The following is a 14,101-nucleotide window of genomic DNA, read 5'->3' as shown; positions in this document are numbered from 1 at the left end:
TTATGCGGAAAAAACATCCCCGGCCGGTCTCCCCCTACTGAAAATTGGAAACACTCCAGTAAAGTAAAAAATACCTCAAAATTGTACTTAATAAGTACAGTACTTGAGTAGATGAACTTAGTTACTTTGCACCACTGTATGTAATATCACTGCCATTCTAGGGCAAGCCCATACTCGCAACAACATCCCCGTGTGGGCAAGCCTGCTGCCTACCCGATAATGATCACATCTGGGCGCTGCCGCTGTCCATTGCCTGAGGTGCTGAATTTGTGCCTAATAATATGAGGGATGAATCAACTTTGTATTGCATTGATTTCACAGCATAAATTAAATAAAGGAAATGGGTGGTGAGGTCAATGGCATTGAACTAGTTGGCACTAAACTTGGAATACAATCCAACTTGAACAAGAGGCTATTTGCAGCATATAGTTTGAGCCAAAAGTGCCATTTCTATCTAAACCCCAACCCGGCAACTATCATAGTACCTTTTTTTCATCATCCATCCGATGCTGAAATTCTTCAAAACACGATACGTAGTATTCTTACGCTCTCTCGGGTGCGAAAGGTCTAAATTGCGTCGTGGGCGTAGTAGTGGCTTCTTGTAATGGCGACCAGGCTTGCCATGTCCGCTTATTATAAGCGACTATAAGCTTTTTTCCCCTGTAAAGTCGCGGGTTGCGTTTTTTTGGGGCTTGTTTCTAAAGTGTAGTTGCTTATTTTGGGCTTGTTTCCTAAATGTTGTTTAAACCAGTGGTTCTCAAACATTTTCAAGTTGAGGACCCCCAAAATTGATATGTATTTGTCTGCGTACCCAATGGCCCAATCTGAAAAATAGTTTATGCCAGGGACGGGACCCCCATGCAAGATTTGTGTTGTTAAAAATGTTTAAAAAATATTCCAAATTTTTCACATTTTCTTCAAGATTTTTTTTTTTAAATAGCCAATCTACAAGCTCAAACAGCCGATGCATATGTTTAAAAGTGCTCATGTGGCCTTAGCCTAATAGTCGCTTCTTTGGGGCTTGTTTTCATGGACCTGGTCGCTTGTTTCTCACGCAGAACCTGGCAACACTGATGGCGACCGTGCCGTGGATGTGTGCCTATGGTTTGTGAAGATGAAGCGGAGAAGAAGTTATCTCTTTTAAAGCAGCAAAAACGCCGATGTTCCCCCGCATAGCAGGAGGACTTTAAGCGTCTCATCATAATTCAGCGCTCTCTCTATTAGGGGTCCATATAATAATACTTTAGAACTTTAGCCATGATGAAGCTCAAGTCCAACCAGACCCGGACGTACGACGGGGACGGATACAAGAAGCGGGCCGCCTGCCTGTGCTTCAGGAGCGACACGGAGGAGGAGGTGAGTCCGAGGATGGAGATCTATTCACGGCCAACATAGACGCCTCATCGCGCCAGCGGGTCGATCGACAAAATCGACGTGTTTCCCAGTGAAACGAGGCGTCGACGGGTGTCACGTCGACATTTTTCACGGTGGAAAACACGTCGTTTATGTCGAACGACACCATCGCGCGACGAATAATGACGTTGTGGGCCAGCAGGCTGAATGGATCCCGTGGTGTCTTCTCTGTGAACCTGTACACGTTACATAATCAATAGTCAATCGGCATGGATGGTGTGTCTATAGCAGCTGTTTTAACACAAGCGAGTCGCCGACAGACGTGGCCTTGGCGTTGGTGGTTCTGCTTTTAGTTGTGTTTCTGGTCAAGCAGAGTGTTATGTAAGCTACTACTTTAGCCCAGCACACACACAGCAGGCTAGCTGGCAGCAGTCAGTCTGAGTCTGCTGCCTGCTGGACATGGAGCCAGGTCGTTAGCAAGCAACACGCTACTAGCTAAGGCTAGCAGGCTAACGGTAACTGGAAGACTCGCCCCAAAACACACTCGCCCCTAGCTGTAGTTTACAACCCTCGTAGACGTATTTACGGAGCACTTTCTGCACTTTACCCCGTAGACACTCCAAACATGTACAAATTGAAAATAAAAGGTGCTTACCGCAAAGCCCCAAATGTTAACGACCCCTGCGGGGTAGTAGTGATCCCCGTAGAGGTATATCTTTCAATAAAGAAGTCTTTTAATCCAGCTTGTGTCGGAATCTTCACTGTTCTTCTTCAGCTTTTTGGCGGTCGGGAGGTGTATTGCGCACTGCTTCTTCTTTTGTTTAAAATGAGTTTGAACTGCGCAACAGCGATTTGGCGGTCGGGAGGTGTATTGATACATTGTGTGTTCAATGCGCAATACACCTCCCGACCGCCAAATCGCTGTTGCGCAGTTCAAACTCATTTAAAACAAAAGAAGAACAGTGAAGATTCCGACACAAGCTGGATTAAAAGACTTCTTTATTGAAAGATATACCTCTACGGGGATCACTACTACCCCGCAGGGGTCGTTAACATTTGGGGCTTTGCGGTAAGCACCTTTTATTTTCAATTTGTACATGTTTGGAGTGTCTACGGGGTAAAGTGCAGAAAGTGCTCCCCTCCATGGGACGAGCACCCTACAACTCTCGTAGATTGAAGACGTCAGAATCGTAAATACGTCTACGAGGGTTGTAAACTACAGCTAACTCGCCCCCATTTTTTCCGCAGACCGTTCGCCCCCCAGTCGTGTATTTGTTTTACTGATGATAAGGGTAGATATAAGCCTGGGAATAGTTTTACTGACTTTATGCTTGGGATAAGGTTAGGTTTCGGCTGTGGTATATTGGTGATTTCATTTTTGTATTTTAATGACGTCACATGTACGCGCGCCTACATGTGCGCATGCGCGCAGAACAGCTGATATTGTTTGAGAGGCAACCCTTGACAAGACCAGTATTAGATTAGAAAATATATTCTTACTGACCTTAATGTGAGATTAATATAAATTTTACTAAGGTTTACGGGTGTATAAATAGTAGTAGGAAACATGCTTTATAGCCAGGATATGACTAGTTTTTAGACTAGTATTAGTTTTTGTAAATCTTCCTCACAAAACCTGTGATGCAAATTAGCCATTTGGCTCGTGAATCTAGGGGGACGTAACCTCGCATCACCAGTCTTTCATAGTCTCCGGATAGTGCACGCACATTTACATTTAAAAAATAAGCTAAACTATGCCGCATCAAGGATTTTATTAGGACGGACCTATTTTGGGGTGAGACGTCTTTACGGTTCTGCCCATCCGGCCACTTTTTTTTTTTTTTACCTACGCTCCCGACCGGATCATATACCCGAAAAGGAATGCTGCCCAGGCTAAGGGGGACGTGCTCTAGTGTGTGCACGTACTGTGCGGCGCCTGCGCATGAAAATGTATTGGCCAAACGCCGTGGTGTCCCGTGAAGCGACCAAAACACAGCTGGATTTGGGCATAGTTTACTGAGGTTACGTTTAGGATAACTCTGGTCCAGAGCGTTAGCGAGTTCTCGCTAACGAAAATTCCACTACCGTGCCATGTCTCCAACCTCAGTAAAAATAAACAAAACTATTTCGCTATTCTCCAAAACAAAGGCAGTTTTGTATTGTTGAAAGTCTATTCTCCAGGGTGGGAAGGCTCTCAGAACCCCACCTTCTCTATATAATACACTTTTAGGCAGAAAATACATCATGTCCGCCAGACCGATTGTATTTACTCCACTGCGCCCTCTACAGATCTGGTCAATGTTAATTGATATTGACCAGATCTGTAGTGGAGTAAATACAATCATTTCCATCTGGCGGACATAATTTAGCCGGATTTGCCCCGGGGCGACTGTGTTTTGGGGCGAGCGTTTTGGTATTCAGGCTAACAGCTGTCGAGTAGCTGCGATCACATCCCATCACAGGACAGACGGGGGTGGCTTGTGATTTGGTTGTTTTTGTTGACACAAAAAAACGGGTTAATGTTATTTAATTGTTATGGTCCTCTTTTAACGTTACTGTTTAATCGGCCCACTACCAGTATACCTGCTAAAGCTCCAAGTCTAGCATTGGATGTTCGCTTATTGTATATTAGCATTAGCCTTCATGGACCAATGCAATGGGATACAATAAACAAATCATTAGCTTTAATATTATGATTCAAAAAGGGTGTGAAATGACCGGTGGCTAATGCCATTGCATTAAACACAATGTGTGTTTAGGCGGCCCCCAACAATTATTCCATAACCATAGCCTTTGTACATAGATGCAACATGTGCATATGCCAGTGGTTCTCAACCTGTGGGTCAGGACCCCCAGGGCGTCCCCACATGATTTTTGGGGGGTCCCCAGATGACAGTGAAGTGACAATGTAAGGACTTTTAAGACCTATTTAATATAAAGAAAAAGTCCATTACTGCATCAACGGTAATCAACAAACTAAAAACTGGTCAAACATGGGCCAAATTGTATGATATATGAAAGAGGCAAAAAACGTCTCGCATTGCGAGCTTGTAGATCGTTTTCACAATATTTATCTGTGGAACCGAGTCAAACTAAATTTGATGTCCCAACTCTTACATTCCAAATGCTTGTCGGGGTGGGGGGTCCCCAGTTCAATTATGATTGTTTTCCGGGGTCACGGCCTGAAAAGGTTAAAACCACTGGCATATGCATGTGCATTTCCTGAATGGGATAAAAACAACTCATAAGTTTCATTTTTGTTATTGTGCTGTAACCTTGTCAACGGACAGGAAGTCTCAAAGGTGGCTTTGTATTGACTAACCAGGGAGGAACTGACACACATTCATGTTTGTGTTTGTATGAGAAGAAAATCAATTATTGACTGTGATGGTCATTTGGATTACAGGAAACATATGGTGTTTATCTATGAAATGGAACTACTAGCGTACTTGGCCAGGTACCTAGTTAGACCTTAAATTCTCTGTATTAGATAGTAAACACCTACATCTGAAAATATAGTGAAACATATTGACAGCACTGCGCACAATTGTACAAGAACTAGTTTTCCAATGAAAAGTCTTAATCAACCTATTGGTAGGCCTTTGGTAGGAATAAAGTGACAGCAGGTGTTTAATGATACTCGGAGCCAAATTGACTATTGAATCCATTATTTCACTTTATCAGACTCGGTTTATCTAAAAAGCCCTAGTCCTATTCATCATAAAGTATATCAGTTGTTCATCTTTGCTTGCTTCATGGAGCATTGCACCTCAACATCTAGCTCTCCATTCTGCTATTCTGGGCCAATTCCCTGGCTTTTAAAGTGGATGAGGTCCCCTTCATCTTGCTGGTCAGATCATCTTGCCCTTGGGCACGGGGGCTTCTTGAGGATAAGGGCATGGAGAAGAAAGAGAACTAGCATATCTATATACTGTCTGTCTGTCTGTCTGTCTGTCTGTCTGTCCAGCTATCTAATTGTGTGTGTGTGTGTGTGTGTGTGTGTGTGTGTGTGTGTGTGTGTGTGTGTGTGTGTGTGTGTGTGTGTGTGTGTGTGTGTGTGTGTGTGTGTGTGTGTGTGTGTGTGTGTGTGTGTGTGTGTGTGTGTGTGTGTGTGAATCTACAGTACTGTATCTATCTATAAAAGCATTGCTAATTAGATGTCTAAGCATTCTTATTTGTTTTCAGGTGCTACTGGTGAGCAGTAGTCGGCATCCTGACAAATGGATTGTCCCTGGTGGAGGAATGGAGCCAGAGGAAGAGCCCAATGTTGCTGCAGCTCGAGAAGTGTGTGAAGAGGTTAGTTCTCGTTCTTTTAAGGAGCTCTTATCAGAAACATGGTGTAGAGCAATGGTTCCCAGACGGTGTGCCGACTCCGAGGCACACTGTCCAGGTGTGCCTTGGGATTTTGTGCCGACCACACATTATTATTGCTCTAGAACAGTGGTTCTCAAAGTGGATTCCAGGGACACTCTGGGTTCCTTTAGGGGGGTCTAAATTGACCCTTACAAGTCTGTAACTCTGACAGTATACAAATGGAACCGGTTCCATTTGTACACTGTCAGAGTTCAGGGGAGACCTTGACATTTTAAAGTTTGAGAACCACTGATCTATAACTATAAAAAAAGTTGTGAATATTTTTTAAATGTACAATATCAGCAGTCATTTTCTAATAACAGAGGCAAATTGTATACCGTCGAAAAATATACTTCAACCACTTACAGCCCGGTGTCCCTATTATGGGTTTGTCATTACAGGCAAACATTTGTTTTCACAAATAAAATAAAAAGTGAAAATAGCAGTTCTACAGCTTATAGATTGGCAATTTCACAGGTGTGCCTGAGAAGTTTGAAAACCATTGGTGTAGATCAGTGCAGTGGTTCTCAAAGTGGGGTCCAGGGACCATCTGGGTTCCTTGAGGGTTCCTTCCAAATGGACCCTTACAAGTCTGTAACTCTGAGTGTACAAATGGGGTCCTTGAAATTTTAAAAGGGTTGAGAACCACTAGATGACTAGAATAAAGATACCAAGGTTTGAATAGTGATGTTTCCAACAAGCAAAAGTGAGTGTAGCCTGTAGTTTCATGTGGCCCTGACTTTAAAAGGCTGAATATATCATTTGTTGCATGACCCTTTTTAGTCAGGTGTTGCTCCATAAAAATGACTTGTTTGTGTGTCAACATGACTTGAGTAATTGTTGTTGAGCAAATGGGATGTGCAAGGAAGTATGACCTATGAAGTGGCCCGTAATGTGTCAATGGTGTGGTTCAAGGGGCCCACGAGTCTGAAGCACTTCCACTAGATGGCTGGCACTAAGTTTTGACATCATTGATGAATCCTTCTTTATTCTAGGTAGTGATAGGCGAGGCCTAAGACAGTAGTGCCAATTTTGAGCTGTAAATGGCACTCAGTTCTTTATAACTGACTTAAAGTAACAACTAAACATAATATACTAAACCCTTTTGAAATTGTGAAACAGAAACACACTACAGTAGATTATGTAATTCCAGAAACATTACTCAGGGTAAAATCCTCCCTTTGACTCCCTTTGAAGGTAGGCCGGCCTAACAGTAGGAAGGCCTAACACCTTGTTGTCAGTACTGCAACCTGTTTGCAAGGGCAGAGAGAGCCTGGCAACATCTACAGTAAGCTGTATCAGCATCATGTTTAAAAGCAGAGTTTAAGTGCCAAAGGGAATCACACTGAGATTGTGCATTAGGTTTCCCAGTGGTTACAGTGCAGCTGTATCCATCCTATAATTCCTGCAAAGGAAAGAACAACGAGCCTTTCTTGTTTGGATATCTTCTGTTTTACAGCAAGCAACAGTCTTTTTAAACAGGCCTACATTGTTGTCTAAAGCTTCCAATTTATATGAAGCTTAATAATTATTTATTCTACATGTGGAAAACATTTGTGGCACTGTGTGGTGCAGCGCTTTGTGAAAGGGCTACCATAGCTGGATGGGCAGAGAGGCCGTCTGGGAAATAGAAGGTCCCCGGTTTGGCGCTCCGGTCTATGTGTTGAAGTGTCCCACTCCCTGCACAAAACACTTAAACCCTAACTGCTCCCCGGGCGCTGCACCCACTGCTCCTAATGGCTAGGATGGATTAGGCTGGATTAAATGCAGAGGACAAATTTCACGTATGTGCAAATGTACTGTGACAAACAACAATACATTACAGTATGTTTCTATACTTTTATCCCAGTGTGTTTGGACCGCATTCTCCACCTTTGACTGTGAGCCGCTGAATGAATCACTACTATAGGTTGCTTATTTCACATTACCCAGACTTCTTTCCCCTTTTTTTTGTGTGCATGTGTACCCTAACCCTACATTTATCTTAATACATCCATCCTTTACTCCATAGCAAATATTTCAGCGTTGTGGAAAGCACTTTCACTTTCAATAGTTTTTTTAACATTTAAATGGTCAAACATAGTAAATATGGTTATTAATGGAAAATTGGAAAAAAAATGAAAATAAACACGATTTTCAGGCTGCAAAGGCCTGAATCACATGAATCTAGATAAATGTAACAAGTGTGAACATATTTGATCGTGGTGTTCAGATTGTCAGGCCGCTTCGGATGTTACGTTTGCGAAATTTGTTGGCCGATCAAATCCAGATGTTATGTTTGTGATGCCCACCGTCCATCCACAAGCCAATTTTAATATAAGATTAATATCAAACAAGCTTGATTTTTTTTTCCCCAAAGGAGAAAGAGTCTGCCCCTTTTGTCAATTATTGGTCTTAGTCTTTGGATATTTAGAACAAAGCTAATAGCCATTAATATTTCTCATCCTAAATAGAAGTCAGTGTCCTACTTATTTGGCTGTAATTGTTAATGTGGCAGGAAATCAAATGCAAACTTACAGGGTTAGGGATCAGGGATGTGTGTGTTGTGCCATTCTTAACGGAATGTAACAGAGTGTCAAATAAACCCCTTTGAATGGACACAGGGCCAAGGCATTGAATTTCACCCGCCTGTCAGGTCTTGGCAGACTGCTGACTGCATAAAGCCTATTCTGTCTATGATCCCTCACAGTGATGGATGCTGATATCATCTCTTACTCTGGCTGCTACTCAGTAGATATGGCAGCTACCAGGACCTTGTCGCTTGCCAACATATTTTCCACCGGGCCAAGGTCTATGGAGCAGTCACATTGGTGTCGAACAGTCGAAGTTTGTTAAAAGCAGTAAATGGTAACACTGGACCAGTCCAGAAACTTATGCAGTTGACTTTGTGAGCAGGACTTGTTGCAAAACGGTCTGCATGTGCTCCTAAGCCTCTTATTGGGCGGTGGTGTAAAAGGACATACTCTGATCCTACAGTAGCTAGCTTGTTCTGATGGTGATGGTGATTGACTGCTTATGCTTATTGGTTTGGAGGCCTGCCAGGGATGATAGGGGCAGGGACATGAGGCTCAGGAGCAGGCCAAAGGTTATATTGCTTTACCTCATCTTGTCTGGCTGTAAATATATACCCTCAGTACATATACTCTCTGACAATGCCAGGATTTTAATTATTTGAATATGTGAGCTGGGAAGCATGTTCCTTTTTCAACAACACACCATTGTTGTTGTTGTTGTTGTTTTTTACCTGGTCTTGGCACTTTTCTAGGCTTCTTCATGCCATATAATCTGGCTGATAGTCTACTGAATGTAGGGCTCAGACTGTGTATGGTTCATGGAGTCAACATTTATTTATAGGCCGAAACTGGAACCAGAAGAAGCTGCGAAGATGTCAGCAGGCACTTGGCTCTGTATCTAAACCTGGCCCGCTATCCACCTTTGGGTTAAGTCGGGCCCTTGTCCAAATCAGTGTTGCTGCCACTAATGGCAGCAGTGCCAGAACAATTATGGTTTGATTAACATTCTATTTTAGTTTCTTATTTCTTCCTCCCCAGAATCAATACTGTAATTCAGTTTCACAAGACCTTTACTATTGTCAGCTGACGTGAAATTCATAATCGCCTACCTTTGTACATCTTGTTCTACACTTGCATGGTTAACTCATGCTCCTGTCCATATCCTTTTTGAGCCCTTAACACATCGGGTGCCAGCATTTTTTCATAATAACTTACCGTGGGTGCCAGCATTCTCCCCATTGACTGCGCTTTGCTGTTTAAAGCTTCCACGTGCGTTACAAGCAAATCCACGCAAAAAAAAGCATCGATTCATGTTGTCCCATGAGCCTGGCTACAGCCTGGAACCATAACATTACCCTGGCGAGTTACAACGGGGGGGGATCGCGCATCGCGCATGACCGGTTTTCCCCACAGGAAACAGATTCGGAGATATAGGCGTTTCAAAGTAGGAAATAGACAGGAAGCGGATGGGGGGAAAAAAAGTGTTTCCGGTGAGCGATCTGGCACTTCCTTCGCAGGATTACAATGGGTGCTCCCAGAGCTGCTCTAGCCCCGCCCGCGCGGAGAAAAACGAAAAAAACAAAAAGACTAAACTCACGGTTCAGACCGCGTTCGGCACCGAAGCGGCGGAACCGCCACTATGTAAACACACGGTTCAGACCGTGTTTGGCACCCGATGTGTTAATAACATTATTATCAGCAACATGAAATGGATCCATTTATCCTCCAATTAGAAATATTGTGACCTTCGGTTCTGTGGTCCGCAATGGGATGAAAGTGATTATTAGGCTAGTTGGACTAATCATCTATTCGTCTACCTTTTTATTTCAAATGTAAGTCTGCTGTTGTGATGTGGCGCCCTCTGCTGAAAAACAGCTCGTCACTCTTTTTATTTTCGATACAGTATACAAGGAAAAATAAGCTAACATTTCAAGTATTTAATGTTCTGTATTTTTATTTTATGTATTTATTTTACTTGTAAACACTACAGTCAAATACCCTTATATTTATGGTTATGCTTTTATGATTATTGGAGAAATGGTAAATACAGTCACTACATGGCCTTGGGACATAGCCATGTGGCCCAATAGGCCTCCTGTTTCTATAGCGTGAGGCATACATTCCCTATTGAACCCTGACCTCCCAATCTCAGGGTGAACACTAACCACAAGGCCACTGAGCGAACATAAATTACTTTGAGCTGATTTTTCTTTTTCTTTTCATGAACAAAACGAGCTGTTCATTTCAATACTTTCTTCATTTTGCTCAACAGGCTGGCGTAAAGGGGACTTTAGGACGCTTAGTTGGAGTATTTGAGGTGAGCTTTTCAGATGTCATGCACACGTTTTATTTGATCTTGGATTTGGTGTAATGTTCTGTGGTGGGCTGCCTTTAAGTCTGAATGTTTTACCCAACAGAATGAAGAGCGAAAACACAGAACTTATGTCTATGTTCTTATTGTGACTGATGTGTTGGATGACTGGGAGGACTCGGTCAATATTGGTAAAGTATAACATTTGTTACCTTTTTCTTACAAAAAATAAAAATGGGGATTCTATTAAAAAAAAAAAAAGTTCTCATGTAGTCACATGGTGTTTTTGTTTTTTGCTTTCTCTGGGCCTATTTGATATCACAACACACAGGGCTTTATTTGTGTGATTATAACATCAGCTCTGTTAACAACACCCAGCTCTGTCAAAGTGAAGCGTTTGTTCTTAGTTCAACAATGCCAATAAGTAGTTAAGTCTCATGATCGTTTCAGCAGTGCCTTGCTGTTGCTGTCGTTGATGCTGTCGCCTCCTCCATCCGCTTGAACTCAATCTGACAACGGCTGCCTGTGTTGCTCTTCTCTGTCTACAGGAAGAAAAAGGGAGTGGTTTAAAATAGACGATGCCATACAAGTGTTGCTGTGTCACAAGCCTGTGCAGGCCACCTACTTCGAGGCTCTCCAGGAGGGTTGCCTGACCAGCAACGGAACGCCCTTGGTGGCAACGATAGCCGGGGACCTCTCCCCTACCTACAACATCAACCAGAGCTCCGTCTCGGATATCAGATAACTAAAACACAAACACTGATGCCCCCCCCCACTCACACCCCTCCCCAGGAGCTTACGCACCGCTCGCGCTCTTACTTGTATCGTTTTTCGGTATGTTATTTTCTCTTCTCTTTTATCTCAATAAAAATAACATGGTTTGCCTTGCCAACTCCTTGGTGCCAGTATTGTGGCACACACTTGATGACAAGTGAATATTCTGAAACACTTTGTAAATGTCATCTTTGACACCCACCCCCCGTCCTCCCCTGTGTCTTTTTCTTTGTACTGACAATTGCATGAAATGTTCCCACTATCCTGAACCCTCCACCCCAACCCTTACATTCTCCTTCCTCAACACGCCCTTAGCGTGGAGTTTATTGAATGCAAGAACTACTTTTTACTGTTGTAATGTAAAAGTGTATACTTAGTGCTTAAGCTGAAGGCTTTCCGTGGTCTTTTTAAATGTCCCCCCTTTATTTTTATTTCTTTGGAGTTCTTTCCTTTAGTTTCTGTGGGTGAATGTGCTCGTGAGTATATCCTCCTCTCTTGTAAGGATAGGAAATGTTCTGTGTCTGAATGGACTGAATTGGGGGAAGTGACTTATCTTTGCATGAGTGCTGTTTTTATGTTCCTCTCACTCTAACTTGGGTGACCTTGATGACCTTTCTTCATTTTTCTTTTCTTTTAGTTTTTTCTTTTTGTGGTAATTTTTTTGTCACAGAATTGGAACTATACAGCCCCTCGGTGAGGTTCTTACCAGTTTTTAAGTGTCAAGTACGCCTCTCCCTCGTTTGGGAAGCTAGCCAATCACTACAGGTTTCACTCTCGGAACAGAGGATATACTGTATATGTTAATAGAGAGAGAGCGAGAATGTTAATGCACAATGTAAAATCATCTTAGTGTCTTTACCTGCTATTTAATCCCTTCATTCTGTATTTTTATTTTTTTGATCTCTTGGGTTGAGTTGGTTCTGAATGACTGCAATGTCTTCCTCTGTATGCTAAGAGGGGTATAAAGCCTGATTTATTCTTCGGCGACAAAGTGTATTTTCAATTGAAAAAGTGTCGGATGTGTCAGGACTTTTTTCTGTTTGGAATTACATTATATTTGTCGAGTTAAATCATGCTTTTGGAGTGTGGTTTCCAAAAACGATGGGCTCGTAATTTAAAAATGCAGCACATATCACTTGAGTTTTCCTTTTTTTTTTCAAATCATTTTCCAATGTTTTTACACCTCACATTCAGTTTGGTTGATAGAAATTGTTTACATTGTGTTTAATATACTAGCACTAGACAGGTGTTTTTTAAGATGACTTTTTAGTGGGCACTTTTCAGTATGATTCATGATTGATTTTTCTTTTTAAACCATCATTCGTTAGTATTTAATCTGCATCCCCAGAAACACTCACAAAAACAACTGCTTGACATTGAAAGTAAAGGAATCTAAAATGCTGTCTTTGGCAAGATGCAGAACAAACAAGCCTTGTACAGTTTGAGACCTCGTTTTTAATATAAATATGTAAAATGCTTTTGGATACTAGTTTTTCTTCATTTTTGTTTTGATAATTTCTTTCTCTTTCACGTCTGGCAAAAGTCTCTTTAGCCAAGCTGCGTCACTTGCCTCGATGCAGCCCAGAGCAGCTGGCTCAATACTGTGAAACTGGAGGCGCTGTAGATAGCATGTAAGACTTTTTTTTTATTGTAAATTGTTCATTTCTGTATAGATCAAAGGTGAGAGTACAAATGACAAAACACTTCTCTAAGACATCTGTGTGTGCAACATGTCGTGCAAACCGAGGGCCAGAATTATCTACTCAGATCTTAAGAGTGGCATTGGCTTTTTGAAGTTCATTGAGGATTTTCTCCTTGAGAGATGGCATACAATACATCTTAAAGGCTGTAGAACAAGGGATGCTGCTGAATTGGTGTGGCTGGGAGTGATGGGCCTAATACGAATATTCAGTTTTCGAAATCTGATGCTTACATGTAACCATATCCTTTGTTATTATATAATAGGCCTACGTGAGATGATAAAATGAAGCCCACCTCCACTTAGGAGTTTCCAAAACACCTAGACTGCCATTTATACTATCTGTCCCTGGTTTACAGTTTGACAGGCCTGAGACAGTAGCAGAGGTTGTGAAGTAGTGGTGACTTTAATGGGTACTAGACAAGCCTCTGGATTGGTTTCATAAATTGTCATTCCATAAAACTGGGCATAAGTCAATTCACTAGTAGCACCACTCCTTACATTGATAACCCCTAATATCTGTGTATCTTGCAGATTATTACTTGGTTGAGTATTTTTTTAAATCTCCCTTGAATTGCTTGAGACTTTGAACTAGCATTTTTATTGCTTTGCATCAGGAGGGCGTGGCGGCCAAAGTCTTCATTTGTAACATCCTGGTACTTTCAAATGTAATACTTTACAAGCCAATTTGACCTATTGAGTCTCCATTTTGTATGTGTACAGTTAGATGTTAACAGGAAGAAATTGTACACGGGTGATGGGAATTCCAAAACCTGACCCTCTGTGGCTGACAACAGACTAAACCAGTTGAAGGTGATAATGGCTTGATGTGGGTCACAGCTGCTGTCAAAATGAATGTGAGGAGGATTTTCACAAGTAACAGCCAATGACTGAATGAACATTTATGACCACTTGTTCTTGATTTTTTTTTTCTCCTTCTCTCTGTGATTTTATCTCTTGTGTTATTGACAAGATAATGTCTTGTACATAGCTAACGCCGCACCCTTATAAACCAGAGGGCCCTTCTCTCCTCTGGCTTTGGTCAATGATGGTTAGTGTAATCTTTCCCCCTAAACCCCTTAATCTTTGACTCCAAAT

General features: G+C 42.1%; 1 protein-coding gene across 1 annotated transcript; it reads left to right on the top strand.

Moving 5' to 3' along the window:
• Window positions 1-1,076: 1,076 nt before the first annotated feature.
• nudt3b (nudix (nucleoside diphosphate linked moiety X)-type motif 3b) lies at window positions 1,077-13,559 on the top strand. The gene is made up of 5 exons (XM_084062173.1): window positions 1,077-1,356; window positions 5,539-5,649; window positions 10,492-10,536; window positions 10,637-10,721; window positions 11,079-13,559. The coding sequence occupies exons 1-5, from the start codon at window positions 1,258-1,260 to the stop codon at window positions 11,273-11,275; spliced, it is 537 nt and encodes a 178-aa protein (XP_083918299.1). The 5' UTR covers window positions 1,077-1,257; the 3' UTR covers window positions 11,276-13,559.
• The last annotated feature ends 542 nt before the right edge of the window (window positions 13,560-14,101 follow it).

Source organism: Gymnoscopelus microlampas (genome assembly GCF_963454915.1).
Source record: "Gymnoscopelus microlampas genome assembly, chromosome: 7".
NCBI classification, from domain to species: Eukaryota; Metazoa; Chordata; class Actinopteri; order Myctophiformes; family Myctophidae; genus Gymnoscopelus; species Gymnoscopelus microlampas.
Note: the sequence above shows the minus strand (reverse complement) of the source record. Positions and strands in the feature narration are given on the sequence as shown.